The sequence below is a fragment of the Mustela erminea genome, chromosome 4, assembly GCF_009829155.1.
Source record: "Mustela erminea isolate mMusErm1 chromosome 4, mMusErm1.Pri, whole genome shotgun sequence".
NCBI classification, from domain to species: Eukaryota; Metazoa; Chordata; class Mammalia; order Carnivora; family Mustelidae; genus Mustela; species Mustela erminea.
Window position 1 is genome coordinate 47,213,145 of NC_045617.1, and position 20,254 is coordinate 47,233,398.

Below are 20,254 nucleotides of genomic sequence, written 5' to 3' on the forward strand. Positions count from 1 at the left end.
GAAAGTTGGAGAATGAATACACATGGTCCCGGATTTACCATGGTTTGACTTAGGATTTTTCAGCTTTACGGTGGTGTGGAAGTGAAACACGTTTAGTAGAAACTGTTCGTTGAATTTTGAATTTTGATCTTTTCTTCATGCTAGTGATAAGTAGTACAATACTCTCTGGTGATCCTGGGCAGTGGCAATGAGCCACGATTGCCAGTGACGTACAGAAACACAAGAATGTAAACAACTGACATGCTTATTTTTTACTTTCAATAGAGTAATTAATAAAATCATAGGATATTCAACACTTTATTATAAAATAGGCTCTGTAGGCTAACGTATGTGTTATGAGCATGTGTAAGGTAGCTTAGGCTAAGCTGTGATGTTCAGTAAGTGGGTATATTAAGTGTATTTTTGACTTAAGAGATTTTTAACTTTTGATGGATTTATTGGGATGTCAAGGAAGAACTGTAGTTGCTATTTTGCTACAGTATAAATGATAAATCTTTTCAGAGAGTTGAGTTTTATTGAATATGTTTGAAGATTGCTGCTTATTTGAAATATATAACTTCCAAAAAGAATTTATAGCAGCTGTCATATTAATGATTATAAAAAATAACTGTTACTTATTCAGAAATGTAAAATGTCTCTACATATTTGAAAAATCTTGATAAATATTAGGTTACTTAAGTCTTAAAATAGAATTCTGTATCGTGTGTTTTAGGTCTCTTGATGTTTTAAGTGAAGCTGTTTTGAAGGATCTTTCTGTCTTTTATAGAAAAATGGTAAGGTTTATGTTTTTTTCAATAATATGATCAAACTAAAGTAGTATTATTAGGTCAGACTTCTCAGTAGAGTAATTTCCTAATGAATTCTAACATATTAGGATCTTTTAAAAATGAGGATGTAAATTTTTTTACAGATCACATAGATTAGTATGATAGTTTTATCCTTAAATATTTTTAATTTTGATTATTTTAATTGCTCTATAAATGAAAGTTCTTGGAAGCTTTTCTTTAGTTATTAATTTACCAAATGTCAGGGCAGGACAAATACGTGGATTCACATGATCCCTAAGAAATAGATTAATTTGTATTTGATAAAAAGTAGAGCTTTTTTGAAAAGGTGACATTTTTTTAGAGTAAACATGAATGAACCTAACCAGGTTTTTCTCATTATTGTGAACGTAGGAAGTCATTAAGCATTCTCGACTTTTCCTTGTTAATGTTACCACATATCAGTATGAACAAGTGGGATACACCTATTTTTTTTTTAAAAAGTCTTTATACATTTTATATTTAACAAGGGACACCTTTTTTTTTTTTTTTTAATAGATTCCAGCAATGGATAGAAGAGTCATTACACCATATCAAGATGGACCAGATATTAGTTATTTGGAAGTAGAAGATGGAGATATCTTTTTGAAAGAAGAAATAAATTTGGAACAGAATTATTCGTAAGCTTTGTTGCTCTTTTTTTCTTTTCCTTTTCTTCTCTCCTCCTCCTTTGTCCACCCCCAGTCTTTTACACTAGTAACACTTACATGCTTAAAAAGAAAAATTGGAGACTCCTGACGTAAGTATGTATTTATGTTTATTCTTAGCCTTATTATAAGAGAATAAGTGCATAATTGTTTGCAGATGTAACAGAATTAACTATAAATATAAAAGGAATACAACCATCAAGTTAACAATCTGGTTGAATAAGTGCATTTATCTTAGCTACCTTCCCAAACCCTGCTGAAATTATAATAAATAAGAAAGGCATATTGCACTAAAGAGAACAGGAAAGGAGAAAATTGAAGATTTATAGTTTTTGAAGTTGGAAAGGGGTTGCTGAGAGTAATGACGTAGAACAGAAAAAAGACTAAAACAGAATTCCAGAAAGGCTTAAGAATTAGAGGTAGCAGATTTATGAAGATTAGGGTGAGTTGTTAGATTCAGAAAAAAACATTTTTAGAAATTCTAATATAGAGCATTACCTCTTTCTGAATCCCATTTACCCAAGTGATTGCCTGTCCCATCCATCTTGACAGAAAGATATGCCCTCTAGAGAGTTTGAATCTAAGAGGAGTGCACTATGGATTTTTTTCTATGAGAACTTGACTGGTTCAAGAGGTAGGGCCTATAGTGACTGACATTTGGGAATTCTCCAACAAAATATCCCAGGTTCTACATTATCTCCCTGTAGTGTGGCCAACCACTTAACAAGCCCTGTTTAGAATTTCTAGTCTTCGTCTTAGACTCACTTATCAACTGGTTACAGAATTACTTTCCTTCTACTTGATAAATGACTTGTTAAAATCTTTGGGCATTCAAGTCATTTACTATATATATATATATATATATATATACTATGTATACTATGTAGCTTACTGAGAAACTGGTCTTGGGTTCCAGAGGTTTTTTTAAATCCCTTTAGCATCTAGGTTACTTGCAGTCTCTGATACCTGATTATTTTACTATTCAAAGTATTTTCCTATATACTATCTTTTTTTTTTTTTTTTAAGATTTTATTTATTTACTTTGAGAGAGAGCCAGCAAGAGCATAAGCAGGCCGAGAGGCAAGCCGAGGAAGAGGGGGAAGTAGGCTCCCCAGTGAGCAGGCAGCCTGGTGTGGGACTTGATCCTAGGACCCTGGGATCATGACTTGAGCCAAAGGCAGATACTTAACTGACTGAGCCACTCAGGTGCCCTATACCATCTTATTTCTAACTTTCACAGAAATAGTAGAGCCAGAACAAGTAAGATTATCACACTGAATTTCACTAAAACATGTAATTTGCTCTGGGCCACATAGATAAATGCAACTAGAGCATGTATTTTTTTGTGTTCTTTGACTAATATGCTGTATGTATTCATTTGCTCAAAATACATAGTTCTGTTGTTAATCTGTAGCTTCTAAAAATGAGTTTCATATTTGCTTTTTTTCTAGGGAAAGTTTGTTCAAGAAGGCAAAAACAAAAGCAAAGAAGAAGCCACGTAAACGTTCAGATAGTTCTGGAGGTTATAACCTTTCAGATGTTATTCAGAGTCCACCATCCACAGGTTAGTGAAAGTATCTTAGGATATATTTCCTGATCTAATCTTTCATGTCTCTGTTCTCTAATTCATTTAACATGTATTAAATACTATTGTATGCCACTTGCCAGGGTTAGGGTTAGCCTATTGTAATAGAAAATAGTCTTTGTCTTAGGGAGGCTACAGAAAATGATAGTATATTGTAATAAATATTCGAACTGAAGTTTGCTTTGGGAGCACAAAAGAAGAGCCCATATTAGTCTGAGAAAATCAGGAAAGACCTCTTAGAGGAAAATAATACGTGAGTTGCATCTTCAAGAATGAGGAGTTGGCCAAGAAAAGGAGGCAGGCTAATAGACATACAAAGCAAAGGCAGCAATATGCTCCCAAGACTAGAGGCACTAGAGAGAACTGCACATTTCTTACGCTTGTAGTTCAGCTGAGTCAGCCATATAGGGTATGTGCGTATAGGTGGTAGTTGAAAACTGGTCAGATTTTAGAGGCATTTTATGCTAACCCAAGGAATTTTAATTTTATTCTGAAGGCTCTGGGTAGTTAGTTGATGGAGGTCTATCTATCTACCTACCTATTTATATATATTTTTTTGGCGGGTTGTGGGGAGGAGATGGAGAGCTGGGGGAGGGGCAGCAGGAGAGGGAGAGAGAGAATACTAGGCAGACTCCATGCCCAGCGAGAACCCCAACACTGTTTGCTGTCACACCCTGACATCATGACCTGAGCTGAAATCAAGAGTCAGACACTCCACCAGTTGAGTCTCCCAGGTACCCCTAGTTGATGGATTTTTAAGGCATCTGATGTGAATGAATAAAGTTTATGTTTTTAGAAAGACCACTCTGTCTAGTGGCATAGAGGGTTAGAGATAAACAAAACATGGCACAGATACTATTATCACATGGATTAATTTCATTTATATCAGTAATGTCATGTGCATTAGGTTATAATCTAGTAATATAATACAACACATTTCATATCTATGCATTATGTGAGCTGTTTGAAAGTAAAGGTTATATAGTTTTTCTAAAATTTTTGTTTATTTTGGAAATATTTTACTAAAAAGATGAAGAAAAATGAAAATCTCTATACCCTTCATTCAGATGTATCATTAAGCTCTTACCACATTTACTTTTTCTTACAGACTTTTATTGCTATTTTCCCTCATCCTCCAAACCTTCTATACATTTTTTATAGATCCACTTGGAATTTGTAGGCATGATATTTTAATGTGAATTAATATTAATATGACTTTCCTAAGAATAAGGATATTATTCTACATAACTACAATATCACTATCACATCTACAGAATCATCGCATCTAAGACAACTGGCATTAATTCACTAATATGTAGTAGTATAATCTCTGTCCAGATTTCTCTAATTGTCCAAGAATGTTTTTGTAGCTTTTTATGTTTTGACCTTAAAAAAGATCTAGTATTCTATGAAGATAGACATTGTCTTTGCTTATAAATGTCTTTTTAGTCTCTTTTAACTAGAGCAGCAGTTCTCACATCTTTTTGTTTTCAAAAGTTCAGGCCAGTGGTATACTAGATTCATTTGATTAGATCCAGATTAAACTATCTAAATTTTAATAGTTTCTTTAGATAAAAATACGGCAGTATGACCATAAAATACTGAGACTGCAGTACGGCTTTAAGAAATGATATGTGTGTTTATAGCAGTAACACATAAACAGGTACAGTTTCTATAAGCAGTATTTTCATAGTCAGTCAGCCTGATAAAGTAAGTTTGAAATATTCAAGTGCACAGTTTTGTCCCTGTGGGGGGAGGAGAGGAGTTGTCATTCAGAGTAAAGAAAGAATGTCTTTTTATGTTTAACATGATGTACAATTGAGGTACTTGATGTTTCGGTAATGCTCAAAGAATAAATCATGTCAAGAATAGTTGTTTTAGATAATACAAAAAGATATACAAAGGATAATATACCTAAATATAAAAAAGATCATCATATACTTAAACTGATTGATGAAGCACCAAAGATAGGTCTTTCACATTTACTACATCTCCTGATTCCTATTTTAGGACCTTTCAAAATGTAAAATTCTGTGATTTTGTGTTCTCTGTGTTACATGAGTTACCTCTAGTCCTTAGAAGGACACATGGGTGGATTGATGGAAAGATGAAATAAATGTAGAGACAGTCATGAAACTCGTGATTTTTCCAGTCACCTAAAAGACTTAGGGAAAAAGCAGATATTTGGTTTTATTTATTTATTTGTTTGTTTGTTTGTTTGTTTGCAAGACCATGAGTCGGGGGTGAGGGGAGGGTGGAGCAGAGGGAGAGAGAGAAAAACAAATAGACTCTATGCTGACCATGGAGCCTGCTATGGGGTTGGATATCAGAACTATGAGATCCTGACCTCGCTGAAACCGAGTCTTACAGCTTGATTGACTGAGCCATCCAGGCACCCCATTTGGTTTGCTTTAAGTTGTGATATTATTAGCACAGGTGTTAGAATCTTAGCAGTTCATAACTGGAAGAGACATTAATAATGACCTAGTTTATGTCCCTTTTTTTAAACCTGAGGAAACAAACTCAGAAAACTTCAGTGATTTGAGGCAGTGACAGGCAGAAATAGAATTAATTTTTTTAAATTCCAGTACTGTGTTCTTTATGCTGTACTACTCTATTTGTGGCCAAAGCAGATGATGAGTTAGAGGTCAAATTTATTTAATTTTTTAAGCTTTTATTTATTTGAGAGAGAGAATGAGTGAGTGAGAGAGAGAGCACATGCCAAGGAGAAAGGCAGAAGGAGAAGCAGGCTCCTCACTGAGCAGGGGGCCCCATGTCGGACTCAATCCCAGAGCTCTGGGATCATGACTTGAGCAGAAGGCAGATGCTCAACTGACTGAGCCACCCAGGTGCCCCTTAAAGGTAAAATTTAAACTGGGGACCAAAAAGACTTCTGTAAGTAAATTTATTTTTATTGATCCTTAACATTAGACAAAAGACATTCTGTGAAAATGTTTTATATGAAAATTAGTTGTGGGCCACTTTAAACCTCATCTTTATTCATTAGATTTATTTCTGACTGACCTTTGGGAGCATTCTGGCATTAAATATACTCTCTTTAGAGAAAAATTTGCTGCTGGGGTGCTTGGGTTGCAGAGTTGGTTAAACAACCATTCTTGGTTTCAGCTCTGGTTATTGATCTTGGGGTCATGAGATCTAGCCTTGTGTCCTGCTCCATGCTCAGTGTGGAGTCTGCTTGGGATTTTCTCTCCCTCTGCCCTCCCTGCTCATGTTCTTGCTCTCACTGAAATGAACAAATACGTCTTAAAAAAAAAATTCGGTGCTCTTAAAAACATTTAAAAGATTGTGGGGGTGCTGAATGTTGATTCCAAACTATTTTAGCAGTGACAGCAATGAAAGAGGCATTGTCAAAGTGATTTACTTTAAAGAAAACACACTTATTTGAATGTATGAGAGCTGTTTTATTTTGAAGTTATTTGTAAAACTTTTAGTTACTTGTGGTTAATAGCTCATATATGTGTGTTAATGTTTTTTTGCTACCTCATATAGATTCTACTAAAATTGAAATATGTGAAAAAAACACATGAGCTTAAACAAAAGTTTATTGTTTCCCCTATTTACATCTGAAATGACTCTGATGTATGAATGAATACGGATACCAGATATGTCAGGGAGACAGGTATTTAGGTTGCCTAGAAGAATTAAGGGTATGTACATTTCATAACAACCCTTTTGCTTTAGGTGATAAGCTAATTAAAATAGCTTTCAATCCACAGATTTATTTTTTTTCCCCAGAAGTAAAAATCCTCCAATAGGCCCCAGTTTACTTAAGCATAGACTCTGCTACTGGGCTAGTCTGTTAACTAGAATAGAAAGGCTACAGTGTTCCTCCCACACAGAATGGGGCCAGTACCTCTCTGCATGGGTACAGAGAACTTGGTACAGAGAGATGAGAAAGGGGAAGGTCTGAAGTTTATTAATTCTTTTTTTTCTTTTATGGAGAAGTTCTGAATCACTTCTTAAAGAAGTGCCTTCCTTCGGTTCATTGCATTTGTGTAATTGAAATGGCTGAAGCTATTCTTTAAAGTCTTCTCCATTTCAGTTTTTTACTTTAACTGATTTTTTCATCAGTTAGCTTGAATTGTCAAGATTTGATACAGTGAATATAATATAAATGTTATTAAATCTCTGGATAAATGGAAGTTTTTAGCTCTATTTAGTTCACTGAATGTAATATACTTGTTTAATATATATGTGTTTAAATATTTTTTAAAAATTTTACCTTTCAGGATTATTAAAGTCTGGTAAGACCAATTCTGCAGAATCTCTTCCAGAACTGTTGACATCAGACTCTGAAGGAAGCTATGCCGGAGTGGGTAGTCCTAGAGATTTACAGTCTCCTGATTTCACAGCAGGATTTCAGTCAGAAAAACTAGAGGTTTGCTTTTATTTATTAATGTACTGTTTTCTTCAAATTTTAGATCTACAGACAATTTATCTTTAGTTTTTTATTATTTTTTGCTCTATCTTTAAAATTCTCTCCTAGCTGGTTTATAAAAATAAATATAATATGTGTAGTATTAGTTTTCTCAAATTTGCATTATCTTTCTAGTTTTAAAGATTCTAATGGCAGTTTGAGCCTTTTATGACATTATATTTCTAATCCTCTTTCTGCAATTAAAGTATAATGTTGATATAGGATATAGCAACACTGTATAGACCTATGGAAGAATATATTTATAGCTAAATTACTTGTCAAAAAAACTGTCAAGGGGCACCTGGGTGGCTCAGTCAGTTAAGCTGCTGCCTTCCGCTCAGGTCATGATCCCAGAGTCTTGGGATTCGAGTCCTGCATTGGGCTCCTTGCTCGGCATGGAGCCTGCTTCTCTCTCTGCCTCTGCCTGCCACTCTGCCTGCTTGTATGCTCTCTCTCTTTCTGACAAATAAATAAAATCTTTAAAAAAAAACCCAAACAAACTGTTAAAATAATTTTGAAAGTAAGCCTAACTTCAAATTCCACATAGTCTCTTTCCTCTATCATGTTGTTAGGGGCAATACAATCTGGAATGGAGTTCTCTGATTCTAGCATAACTGACATTATGCTGCAGAATTTTAGTTTGGTTAAACTCTGGGGAGGCCATTTTTTGGATATATCTTAACCTTTTATTCCATAATCATTAATCTATGGGAAAGTAAAGTGTCTAACTTATTAGATACAGTCATTTTTCTCTAACCCCTAGACCTCCACAGAACTATTAGGACTTTGAGAAATTCATGAGACAATGGAAAATTTACCCATTCTTCTTGGTATTCTAGGCCTCACGAATTGATTTTTTTTTTTTCGTGGTTTTTTAAAATTTTATTATTTTTTTTTGTGTGTGTGTGTGTAGTATAGAAGTTTGGGGGCAATTCATATTAACCTGAAGGTGGTACAGAAGACAGATGAGGTTTAAAAGGAAGATTAAAAGCATGGTGTCAGTGTCTGGCAATAATCTTCTATCCTGGCAATGGAAATAACCATTTTAATAACTTCTTTGACCTACTGTAATGGCAATTCTTTCAGGGTTTCTTTTGAGCTGTCAATATTATTTAACTTTAATTTTAATCAGAGTGAATTATATGACATTAATATGAAACAAAATGGAAGTTTGGCGTAAAAGTCATGGACATTAATTTTAAAGTTATTGATTTATACCTTATTTGAACATCTTCATTAATGTTTTTCTTTAATACTAATATTAATAGGGATTTAATGTGCAAACTTACTCCCCAAAGATTATTCCCAAAGCTCATGATAATTGGGTTATAGTCACTGATAAGTTTTGAGAATTGGTTAAGGTACTAAACCAGAAGAATGCTGGATGACTATTGTTGTATTATGCTTTAATATAATTTAACCAACAATTTAAGTACCAACTATATGTTAGATACTATATTAGGTGCCTGCTCTTACTCATTTTTTAAATTTTTCTTTTTTTATCTCCAGGGGAAAATTAAACCATATGTTAATGGTATACCTCCTACATATTCTAGAGAAGATTTAAAACCATGGGAAAAATCACCAATACTTAATGTATCTGCTCCACAGACCATTCCAAGTAACAGAATTGATACTACAAGCTCTTTAAGTTGGGTTGCTGGGTCTTTCAGGTAGGATTTTCGTTTTGTTGTGTGCCTATTTGAGAAATATTCATTTTTAGTCCAGTGGAAATTTTAATGAAGCACATTTTACAAGTATTAATGTAAATTTCTAATACACAGAAAACTACCTATTGTGCATACAAATTAGTGGCCCGCTAAAATAAGCACTTTTCCCCCTAGAATTTAGTTCCCTTTGTACTGTCATTTGTGAAAACTGGCAAATACTATATGACACAGAGATATCTATATCTAGATGTATTGATTTAATAGCTCTTTTTTTTTGATAGTCTTCCTGAATGGGAGTTTTGACTAATATATACTATTTTGTCATTTGTTGGCTTACTTTATCTTTTTTTTTTTTTTTTTTAGCACATTAAAGGGTATTTTAGTTCTCACAAAATGTATTGTTATTCAGTTATTTTTCAGAGGACATTCATTTACTGTTACACTGTGCTTTGACTTGCCTATATTAAATCCATGTTTTCTTTTGTTTGGAAAAGTGAATTTTTTAAATTGGAGTAGATATAATTAGAATGCAGTATTTTGAAGTGTTTATTGAGTTGTGCTTCATCTTTATATTACCTACTAATTGACTCACAATTATATATTATATAATTATATATATATGACTCACAATTATTTATATTTATGTAATTATTTTGAAATGTACTGTATTTTACAAAGTTGGAAGACCAGAACTAGACTGTTTTATTAAATATATTTTAAGACTAATTCACTTGGGGTAATGTCAGCAAAATAGATTGGCTATTTCTAAAGGTTGTAAAATTTTTTTCTCATTATAGTATTAACTCCCTCAGCTGGGTTTCTAATATTATTGAGCACTCCTAAGCTTCACTGTTAAATTTTTGCTGTTAACATTAGACAATAGTAAGACTTTTGTTAAAAATAGAATATAATTTGCAAAAAAAAAAAAAAGAATATAATTTACAAGTTCTATTCATCTTAAAGGATAAGAATTTATGCATAACTTTGATTACTTCTATGTGAGTTGGATAAGAATCATTCTATCACTCGGCTTTTTTTTTTTTTAAGAGTTTCAGTTAGATTGCAGATGCATTTTAGTTGTTCTATGTATACATAAAAGTAGCTTTCATTCAGAGTATCCTTTTTGAATTTGGCCATAGCTGACAAACCTAATCGTCTCATTATCAATCTTATTTATAGTTTACAGTTTCAGTGAAGTTTGGGGGTTGTACTTTATGGATCAAGAACTGTGTTGTAAAGTACCTTTTATATGTATTTTAGTCCTATCAGCCCTCCTGTCATGGATCTCAGAACCATCATGCAGATTGAAGAAAGTAGACAAAAATGTGGAGCTACACCAAAGACAAATCTGGGGTTGGTTAAAAAAAATCATAAAAAAGGAAAGACTGTGTTGTTTCATAGTTCTGTTATAAAGAATTGGAAAGACCTACTAGACTTTTTTTGTTTTTCTATATTTGATATTTAACTCACATTATAAGCTCTTTCCTGGGCATTCTTAACATTTCTTAAATATATGCTAAAGATTGAGTTGGATTGATAGTCCAGCTCTTGTGGAATATGGTGTTGATTGTCAAAAATAGGCCTCTAAAATGATCATTGTGGATTTTTTTTTTTTTTTAAGATTTTATTTATTTATTTGACAGACAGAGATCACAAATAGGCAGAGAGGCAGGCAGAGAGAGAGGAAAGCAGATTCCCTGCTGAACAGAGAGCCCGATATGAGGCTTGATCCCAGGACCTTGGGATCATGACCTGAGCCGAAGGCAGAGGCTTTAACCCACTGAGCCACCCAGGCGCCCCCATTGTGGATATTTTTGATGCAAGTGTAATATATTAGTAGGAAGGCTCATTTGTAGCTATTATTTGATTATTGATAGTGTAAATTGTTAATGTCTCTGTTGAATCTTGTGGCCATTTTGATCCAATAATAGTAAAATCATATCAGATAAACAGAAAGCAATATAATGACCTGTAACCTTCATTAAGTAGAAATTAATGCTAATTCATTTAATTTCTAGCAAAGTGATTTCTCATGGAGTTAAACTTTCTCAGAAGCAACGAAAAATGATTGCAATGACTACCAAAGAAAACAGTTCAGGAATGAATAGCATGGAAACAGCTTCACCTGCTCCTTCAAAAACTCCAAAACCAGCGAATGCATGGTATGCTTTAAATTCTATTAAAATAAACAGAGATCTGTGCATTAGCTTGCAAGGTAGTTCTTGGCTTCTTGGTCTCCCTCCCATCTTTCCAAATATGTCATTCCTTTCTTTGCTTTTCAGTTAAAAATTAGACCTTGTGTAGTAATTTTTTTGTTTTGATATTTACATCGTGGTTTCCAAAATTTTTTGTACATAGATACAATTTCTTCTTAGTATTCTTTCTTTCTTTTTTGTATTTGAGATAGAGCAAGAGAGAGAGCAGGAGCTGGGGGAGGAGCTTAGGTAGAGGGAGAAGCAGGCTCTCCACTGAACAGGGAGCCTGATGTGTGGCACATTCATACCAGAGCCAAAGGTAGATACTTAATCTACTGAACCACCCAGGCGCTCCACTTCTTAGTATTCTAATTAGTGTGTATAGCTAAAGTAATTTAAGGAAGCAGTCTTATTTTTTTTGTTTTTTTAAGAAACAATATATATAATAGAAAAATTAGATAAACACAATTTCTTTTTATCACCTTAATTTCTTTGTCCTTCTGGATACATCATGAATATCTTTATGTTGTTATAATTATGGCTTTCATCATCACTTTTTTTTTGTTTCTTTTTTTCTATTTTTTAAATTAATTAATTAATTAATTTATTTATTTATTTATTTTCAGCATAACAGTATTCATTTTTCATCATCAGCTTTAAGCAGGGGTATTTACTTGCTCTACGTTTACTCCATTAGAGTTTACCTGAAATGGCAGGATTAATAGGAATAATCTCCAAAAAGGTCAGCTAGGAATTTGAGGTATATGAAATAGGTTGTACCTCCTGCTTCCCTTCCAGCCTCCCTTTTCTTTGTAGTTTATATCATTAAAAACTAAAAAGGAATTCTAGAGGAAAAGTATATGGATAGTGTGAAGGGCAAGAGATCCATTGAACTCCCATTTCCTCATAAGGACTGAAGAGGGTCTTGGAGTCTACCCTTTGTTGGAGGGAATCCTTTCTTTGCTTCTTTTATTATTATTACTATCTTTTTTTTTTTTTTTGAGAAAGAGAGAGAAAGAGAGAAAGTGAATGGGGTGGGGAAGCGGGGAAGGGCAGAAGGAGAAAGAGACTCAGTGCAGAGCTGTACATGGGGCTCAGTCTCATGACCGTGAAATCATGACCTAAGCCGAAATCAAAAGTTGTGTGCGTAACCCACTGAGCCACCCAGGTGCTCCCGCCCCTTCATTGCTTCTAATGCCACATTTTCCTACTTGTAAGAGAATAGTTTTCCTAATTAAAATGTAAGTTACTTTGAAGAGAGTGGCAGCTCATTTTGAGTGCTACCAAATGGACTCAATCAATGTCTTTCAGAGCTACTTCTAGATCTAAAGCATGATCACAGAAAAGAAGCTAAAGAAAGAGGTGGGAAAACCCAAGTAAAAAGGAGTAAAATTTGAGAGAATTAGTTTAGTAGAATGTTTTAATTCATCAGTATTTGTGGCATACTTCTATCTATGAGACAATATATGGTAGAATGATTTGGTCATTGCCTCTGTAGGGTTTGTGGGAACACTGAGTTGTGTTTTCCCTAAAGTAGGTAAGAGTTCCCAAAAGTTCTTGGATCAGTTCTCAGAACACTAACTATACTGCAGTTTGAGAGAATGAACTATGTACATGAGGAGGCTTTGGGCTCAGTAATATAGTTTTAACCATGCTATTAATCAGTTTCATTATTTAAAAACTAAAAGTAGAAGAAATCCTAGGGAAGATGGTTGATTAGGAGGACTAGAAGAAAAACCAGCTGGTAAGCTCTTGGATATTGGTCTGAGCAATATTTTTTGAAGATTTATTTGAGAAAGAATGTGTGTGCACAAGTCAGGGGAGGTGCAAAGGGATGGGGAGAGAATCTTAAGCAGACTCTGCTGAGCAGAGAGCCTGACATGGGGATCAATCTTATGACCCTGAGATCATGACCTGAGCTGAAACCAAGAGTCGATGCTCAACCAACTGAGCTACCCAGGCACCCCTGAGTAACATATTTTTTTGAATTGTCTCCTCCGACAAGGGCATCAAAAGCAAAAATAAGCAAATGAGACTACATTAAACCAATAAGCCTTTGCAGAATAAAGAAAACCAACAAAACAAAAAGGCACCCTACTAACTGGGAAAAGATATTTGCAAATGATGTGATTGATAAGGATTTAATATCCAAATTATATAAAGAACTCCTATAACTCAATATCAAAACAAAAAACGCAACCAAATTTTAAAAAATGGTCTGAGGACCTGAATATACATTTTTCCAAAGAAGACCTAGAGATAGCCAACAGACACCTGAAGAGATGTTCGACATTACTAGTCATCTAAGAAGTGCAAATCAGAACCACAATGAGCTATCACCATACACCTGTCAGAATAGCTGTTGTCAAAAAGACAATAATAACAAGTGCTGGTGAGGCTATAGAAGAAAAGGAACTTGTTGCTGGAATGAAAATTGTGCAGCCATTATGAAAAATCGGTATGGAGGCTTCTCACAAAATTAGAAAAAGAGCTACCATATGATCCTGCAATTCCACTTCTGGTATTTATATGAAGAAAATGAAACACTAATTTGGAAAGATAAATATAGAATCCTATGTTCATTGCAGCATTATTTATAATAGCCAGGTTTTGGATACAACTAAGTACCACTGATGGATGAAAGGATAAAGATGTGGTATGTATACATAAAGTGGAGTTGGAGCCATTAAAGAGAATGAAATCTTTAAAAAAAAAAAAAATTAGAAGAATGAAAATTTGCTGTTTGTGTAAGATTAATGGCTCTAGAAGGTATTATGCTAGGTTAAATAAGGAAGAGAAAGACAGAGACTATATGATTTCCCTTATATGTAGAATCTAAAAAACAAATGAACAAAACAGAAACAGACTCATTCATACAAAGAACAATCTGGTGGTTACCAGCTGGGAGAAGGGGAAGAGGATTAAACAGTCAAAATAACACACTTCTGGTCATAAAATAAGTAAGACACGTAGATACAATGCGTAGCATAGGGAATATAGTTAATAATGTGTAACTACTTTGGTGGTGGTGGATTTATGGTGGGTGATCACAATGTGTATAAATGTGAAACACTGTGTTGACTACCTGAAACTAATAAATATATGTCAGCTATACTTTAATAAAATTAAAAAAATACAAACCAATCAATAGCAGTTTTATGTATCTTAGGATACCAAATAAATTTAATTATAATTTTATTCTGAATTATCAAGGTGAGTTATAAAATTAATCACTTATGTCCTTATGACTTCTTAAGACTATTTTTGGTATCTGAAGTATCTTTTAAAGTTCATTTCTGCTAAATTCTTCTGAATATATATACTTCTTTGATTTGTACTCATTAAACAATAGGCTGAGGTAACTTGATAAAATATATGTGTGTAAGTTATATGTACATAAGTATGTACATAAAAATAATTATATACGGGTGTCTGGGTGGCTGAGTCAGTTGAGTGTCTGCCCAGGTCATGATCTTGGAGTCTTGAGATTTGAGCCCTGTGTTGGGCTCCCTGCTCAGTGGAGAGCCTGCTTCTCCCTCTGACTGCTGCTCCCCCAGCTTGTGCTCTCTGTCTCTCATGTTCCATCTCAAATAAATAAAACTTTTAAAAAAATAATTGTATATATATAAAATAAGGATATTTTATATATATATATTATATATTTTGGTTATGGACATTTTATAAGTTAATGGCACAAATCAAGGTATTTTTTAGCAATCTTAAAAATGTTTAAATAAAATGGTTGATGTTTAGAATTCATGAATTTATATCCATATTTAGTCTGAATGGAAAAAATCATTTGATTCTTGAATACTTTTTACACATAGGGCATAAATACATGTAATATATGCTTGAAGAAATTAAAAAATAAAATAGGATTGCTTTCCTGGAAATATCCCATGTAAATGTTAGTCTAAAGAAAGTTGGTAGAATTTAAACTTTACTATACTGTGAATAAATTATAAAATTAAAATTAGCATTTTAATGTGATTTTCAAATGGTGTATATATAGAGTATATTCAATACTGCAGTGATATAAGTTTTTAAAGATATTTCTCAAAGGTGCATTTTCATCATTCTGAAGAATCCTCTAAGACAATTTTATTTTTGTTGAACATGTTTTTATGCTGTATTTATATCAATATTAAGGTTAAGTTACAGTTCATTAGCAAATCACAAATTAGTCCTGTAAATCTGCTTCTGATTGTGGGAGGGATTTTCACTAGTTTGTTCACAGATTCACTCACCTAGTTTATATGTCTCATAATATATAGTTGTACTCCTGCTGTCTACAGTTAGGTGTGGTAATATGTATTAAAGATAACTGGTTCTTGCATTAGAATGAAGTTCTGATCAGCTGAACTTAAATCTAATGTGAAAACACCAAGTGTATATATGAGAGTTGGCCACTTTTCCTTATCACCCCTTTTGCTTAGAGAAAGAATACATTTCTTACCAGTTATCCTGAGTGAACGAATGCATAATCTTTGTGGCCTGGCTTGATGTATGAATATAAATTCTTCCAAATTCCATGTAGAGGTAACCTATATATTATAAACTAATTCAATTATTTAACTTTTAGAGCTAAAAATTTTATTTATTAAAGCTAAAATTTCAGGGCTGCTTCAGCTGAGAAATAAAATCTCAATTTTTTATGTGGTTACAAATGTCTACAAATGCTTCTTCATAAAGCTACTGTGGTTGCTAAGATGGAAAATAGCCAGAGCCTGTGTTAAGAAAGCAAAATCATGGGAAATCAGATACTATTTCAAATTATGGCATGATCAGTAGAAAGAATAGTAGAACTCATTTATAGAAATCTGGTAAGTTTTTCTATAGATAACGACTGCATGATTAATGAACATTTGAGTTTAAGGTATTTTATAAGGACTGTTACTTACATGTATTCCTAAGGAGATACTACCAGTAGCTTTTTAAAAAAGTTTTGAAAGTTTTTTTTAAAAGTATGTATCATTTACCACATATAGGAGTCCCTAAATTACCCCTAGGATGAATCTGACAACTTCTGTTTTATAGATCATTGTGAAATTTCTGTATTTAGAAATATGAATACTTAGAGACATTGAATGGATTCTTAGTCAAGAACATTGGCCAGCAGTGTTCCCAAATTGCTAATGTTACACTGTACACATAGTTACCTTGTTTGCTAATAGAAACCTTTAGGTATGTGTGCTTTGGGAGGAAGGAGGAGTTGTTAAGGAAATGGGGAATGATTCTTTTGTATATGTGTTCAACTTTTTATGTTTTATGTATGTATGTGTTTAGGGAAAAATTTCATGGTCAAGTCAGGTAAGTTCCTTTTGAAGAAATATTTTTAGCATGAATACCTAGGTAGGTCGTGTTTCTCTGATGTGATTTAAGGTTTTACTTAGAGCAAATGACTTTTATATGTGGACACAGTATATACTGTGATTAACCTAGGATTCTGGAGTGAGCCTTGTTTGAGTTTAAATATGGATCTGTTATTTGGTAGCAAAATAAACTTAGATCAGTTATTTAATCTTTCTTTATCTTACTTACCTTGTACATAAATAGAGCTAAAAATAGTACCGATTTCACAGGCTATTAAGAAGCTGAAACTGAGGAGCACCTGGGTGGCTCAGTGGGTTAAGCCTCTGCTTTCAGCTCAGGTCATGATCTCAGGGTTCTGGGATCGAGTCCCACATCCGGCTCTCTACTCAGCAGGGAGCCTGCTTCCCCCTCTCTCTCTGCCTGCCTCTCTGCCTACTTGTGATCTCTCTCTCTCTGTGTCAAATAAGTAAAATCTTAAAAAAAAAAAAAAAGCTGAAACTGAGTTAAAGCAGGAAACATAAAGCTTAGCACCTTCAACATTGTCTACACTTGATCTTCAAATATATAAATGTTAGCCATTTATACTTCAATAAATTATAACTTGATTTGTCATGTGGCCACACAATTAATTTATTTCCTTAACATGTATTAAGTTTTTGGCGAACTTTTTTTTCTTAGAAAAATCTTACCTGAGATGTTTTGTATTGATCTAATCTTTACTGAGCAATTTGGTAAAAGTTTACTGAGAAGTTTGGTAAAAAGTTACTGTTCTGTTACACAGGATGCTTAGCTCATACGATAACAAAACAAAGTGTGAATCATCAGTATCTTCTTACTATTTGTGTTATCTTTGGCACTTCATAAGAAGTGTTGCCTTGATTTCTTACTGAAGGCAGTGGTAGACTAGATAAAGGAGGAGTTCTCTGATCATTAAGAAGTGGATTTGGATCCCAATTCTGCCTTCTCTCTGGTGATCCCTGAACTTTAGTTTCACTCCTCTTTGAAAAATAGGATATGATAAAAATACTAGTCTTTTAGGATTGTTACTGGAAGAATTAAATTACATGATGCATGTTAAAGTGTTTTGCAGATATGGTTTGGTAATTAGATCAGAGTTAGGTACAAATGAGCTATTCAGACAAAATACAGGATTTTAGAAGGAATTGGTCTTTTATGGGCTATCTCAAATAGTTTATGAACTTAATCTAGGTATGGGACTTTATGATTTCTTGTCAGTATGAATTTAACTTTTTTGGGAATTAATCCAGTGATCATTTGTGTCCACTTAGTAACATGACCACTTTGTTCTCTGAGTAAAGAAAATAGAAAAAAAAATTTAAAGTTAGGCATGGAAATTATTTACATTATTATTGCTTATAATTTTGACTCTAATGTTAAGGATTCTGAAAATGATGCTAAGGATATGATGTAGTTCTAGTGTATAGCTAAAGGCTATCTTTTAAAAGTTATTTTTCTGAGACTTTAGAAGGAAAGAGATACTAAGCCTGTCATAACTGATTATATGTCTTCATGTCAGAACTTCTTTGTTCTCATTGTCTCCTTTTTCTTTTAGATCACAGTTTTGTTAAATGCTCTGAAAATCATGGATAGTAAGACTTAACATTGCATTTCTCTGTATCAGCTATTGGTTTAAGTATTTTTTTTATGAATTAACAATTTGATCCTCATAACAGCCATTATGATGATGGAGATGGTATTAGTAACCTCATGTTATTGATGAGGAAACACAGAAGTTAACTTCTCAAGGTCAGAGCTAAAATTTGAACCCAGTCAGCCTAGCAACAGAGCTGATAAACCTAACTCTATTATCCTGCAAATTGTTTTTGCATTGATTGTAAAATACAACACTGATTGTTGAATTAAGAGATTGATATTATAAAAATCTGAGTAGCAACTCTTTGAAAGCTAAATTAGTCTGTATAGATTTTTTAATTTTTTGCCTGTTTTTTGGTATTATTCTAAAATACATTTCACTTTCAACTAATTATCAAAGTATTACATCTGTATGGGTGTGATTCATTTTGTGTATTTAGATCAACCTAATTTTTATTTCCTCTATTTTTTCAATGTAAAATTAGGTTTGCATTTTAAGTAACAATATATCCTTAGAAGTACAGTTCTAATAAGTTTATAGGTTGAATTTTCACAAACTGAACACATCCTGTGCAACCAGCACTCAGACCAAGAAGTAACATTACCAGCATCTTCTGAGTCCCCTCCTGCCACACCTTTCTACGTCTCCTCCCCCTGCACAAACCCACTCCATAGATTTTTCTTTTAATGTATACCAATAGAATTAGGTCTGGCTTCCTTTTGTTCAGCATATTTATGAAACTCATTCATATTTTGATGAGTACTAATTTCTACAGTGTAATATACCGCAACCTACTCATTCAGCTTTTGTTTGCATTTGAATATCTTTGTTATTTTACTATTAGGATTAGTGTTGCTATAGATGTTCTAGTTCATGTCTTTGTTGAAGTACTTTTGTATTTCTGTTGGGTATATAACTAGGAATAACTGGATCATAAGATATGCATATATTCATTTTTAGTGGCTGTCACAGAACAGTCTCATCAATGGTATATGAGTTGTGCTTTCTCCACCTCTTTACCAAAACTTGGCATTTTTTAGCTTTATTTTAGTCATTTGGGAAGGAGTTCCGAATTCTTTTTCTATTATATATATATATTTTTTAAAGATTTTATTTATTTATTTGACAGGCAGAGATCACAAGTAGGCAGAGAGGCAGGCAGAGAGAGAGGAAGAAGCAGGCTCCCTGCTGAGCAGAGAGCCCGATGTGGGGCTCGATTCCAGGACCCTGGGATCATGACCTGAGCCGAAGGCAGCAGCTTTAACCCACTGAGCCACCCAGGCGCCCCTCTATTATATTTTTTTAAAGTAACTTTATCAAGGAATAATTTACATGTGCTAAATGCACTAATTTTGTGTATAGGAGTTTTGACAGATGTATGATCTGTGTATTTACCACCCCAATGAAAATAAAAAGAAATATTTCCATCATTCTAGTACCTTTTCTCAGTCTCCACCTATGCCATCATTGATGAAATTTGTCACTATAACTTAGTTTTTGCCTGCTCTCAAACTTTATATAAATGGCATATAAGTACAGTTGTGTTCTGTATTATGTCTGGCTTTCTGTCATTCAATTTAAAGTTTTGGAGCTTCATCCATGTTGTTGCATTTATCTGTAATTTCTTCCTCTTTTGTTGAAAAATACTAGGTTTCCAGTATATTTTTATGAAAAATTATTATTTATGTGTAACTCATAATAGACATGTTTTTATTTCTCTTGAGTAAATACTTAGGAGTGGAATTGCTGGATCGTATGTTTAAGTGAATGTTAGACTTTATAAGAAAAGCACTAAACAGTGTTCCAAAACGGTCATGTTTTATATTCTGCCAGCAGTGAGTGAGAATTCTTCTTGTTACATATCCTTTCCAATACTTGGTACCCTTAATCTTTTTCATTTTAGCTACTAATAGGTGTGGGTTATTTCACATTTCTTGAGGGCTTATTGGCCATTTTCATATCTTTGG

General features: G+C 33.4%; 1 protein-coding gene across 2 annotated transcripts in view; it reads left to right on the plus strand.

Annotated features, from left to right (window-relative positions):
• Positions 1-20,254, plus strand: part of IBTK (inhibitor of Bruton tyrosine kinase) — a 96,524-nt gene that overhangs the window by 58,200 nt on the left and 18,070 nt on the right. For both annotated transcript variants that reach the window (XM_032339186.1, XM_032339187.1), the window contains exons 19-25: positions 713-773; positions 1,323-1,444; positions 2,923-3,035; positions 7,307-7,455; positions 9,004-9,167; positions 10,425-10,517; positions 11,183-11,326. In XM_032339186.1, the coding sequence (XP_032195077.1) occupies positions 713-773; positions 1,323-1,444; positions 2,923-3,035; positions 7,307-7,455; positions 9,004-9,167; positions 10,425-10,517; positions 11,183-11,326 (846 nt within the window). The remainder of the gene's footprint in view (positions 1-712; positions 774-1,322; positions 1,445-2,922; positions 3,036-7,306; positions 7,456-9,003; positions 9,168-10,424; positions 10,518-11,182; positions 11,327-20,254) is intronic.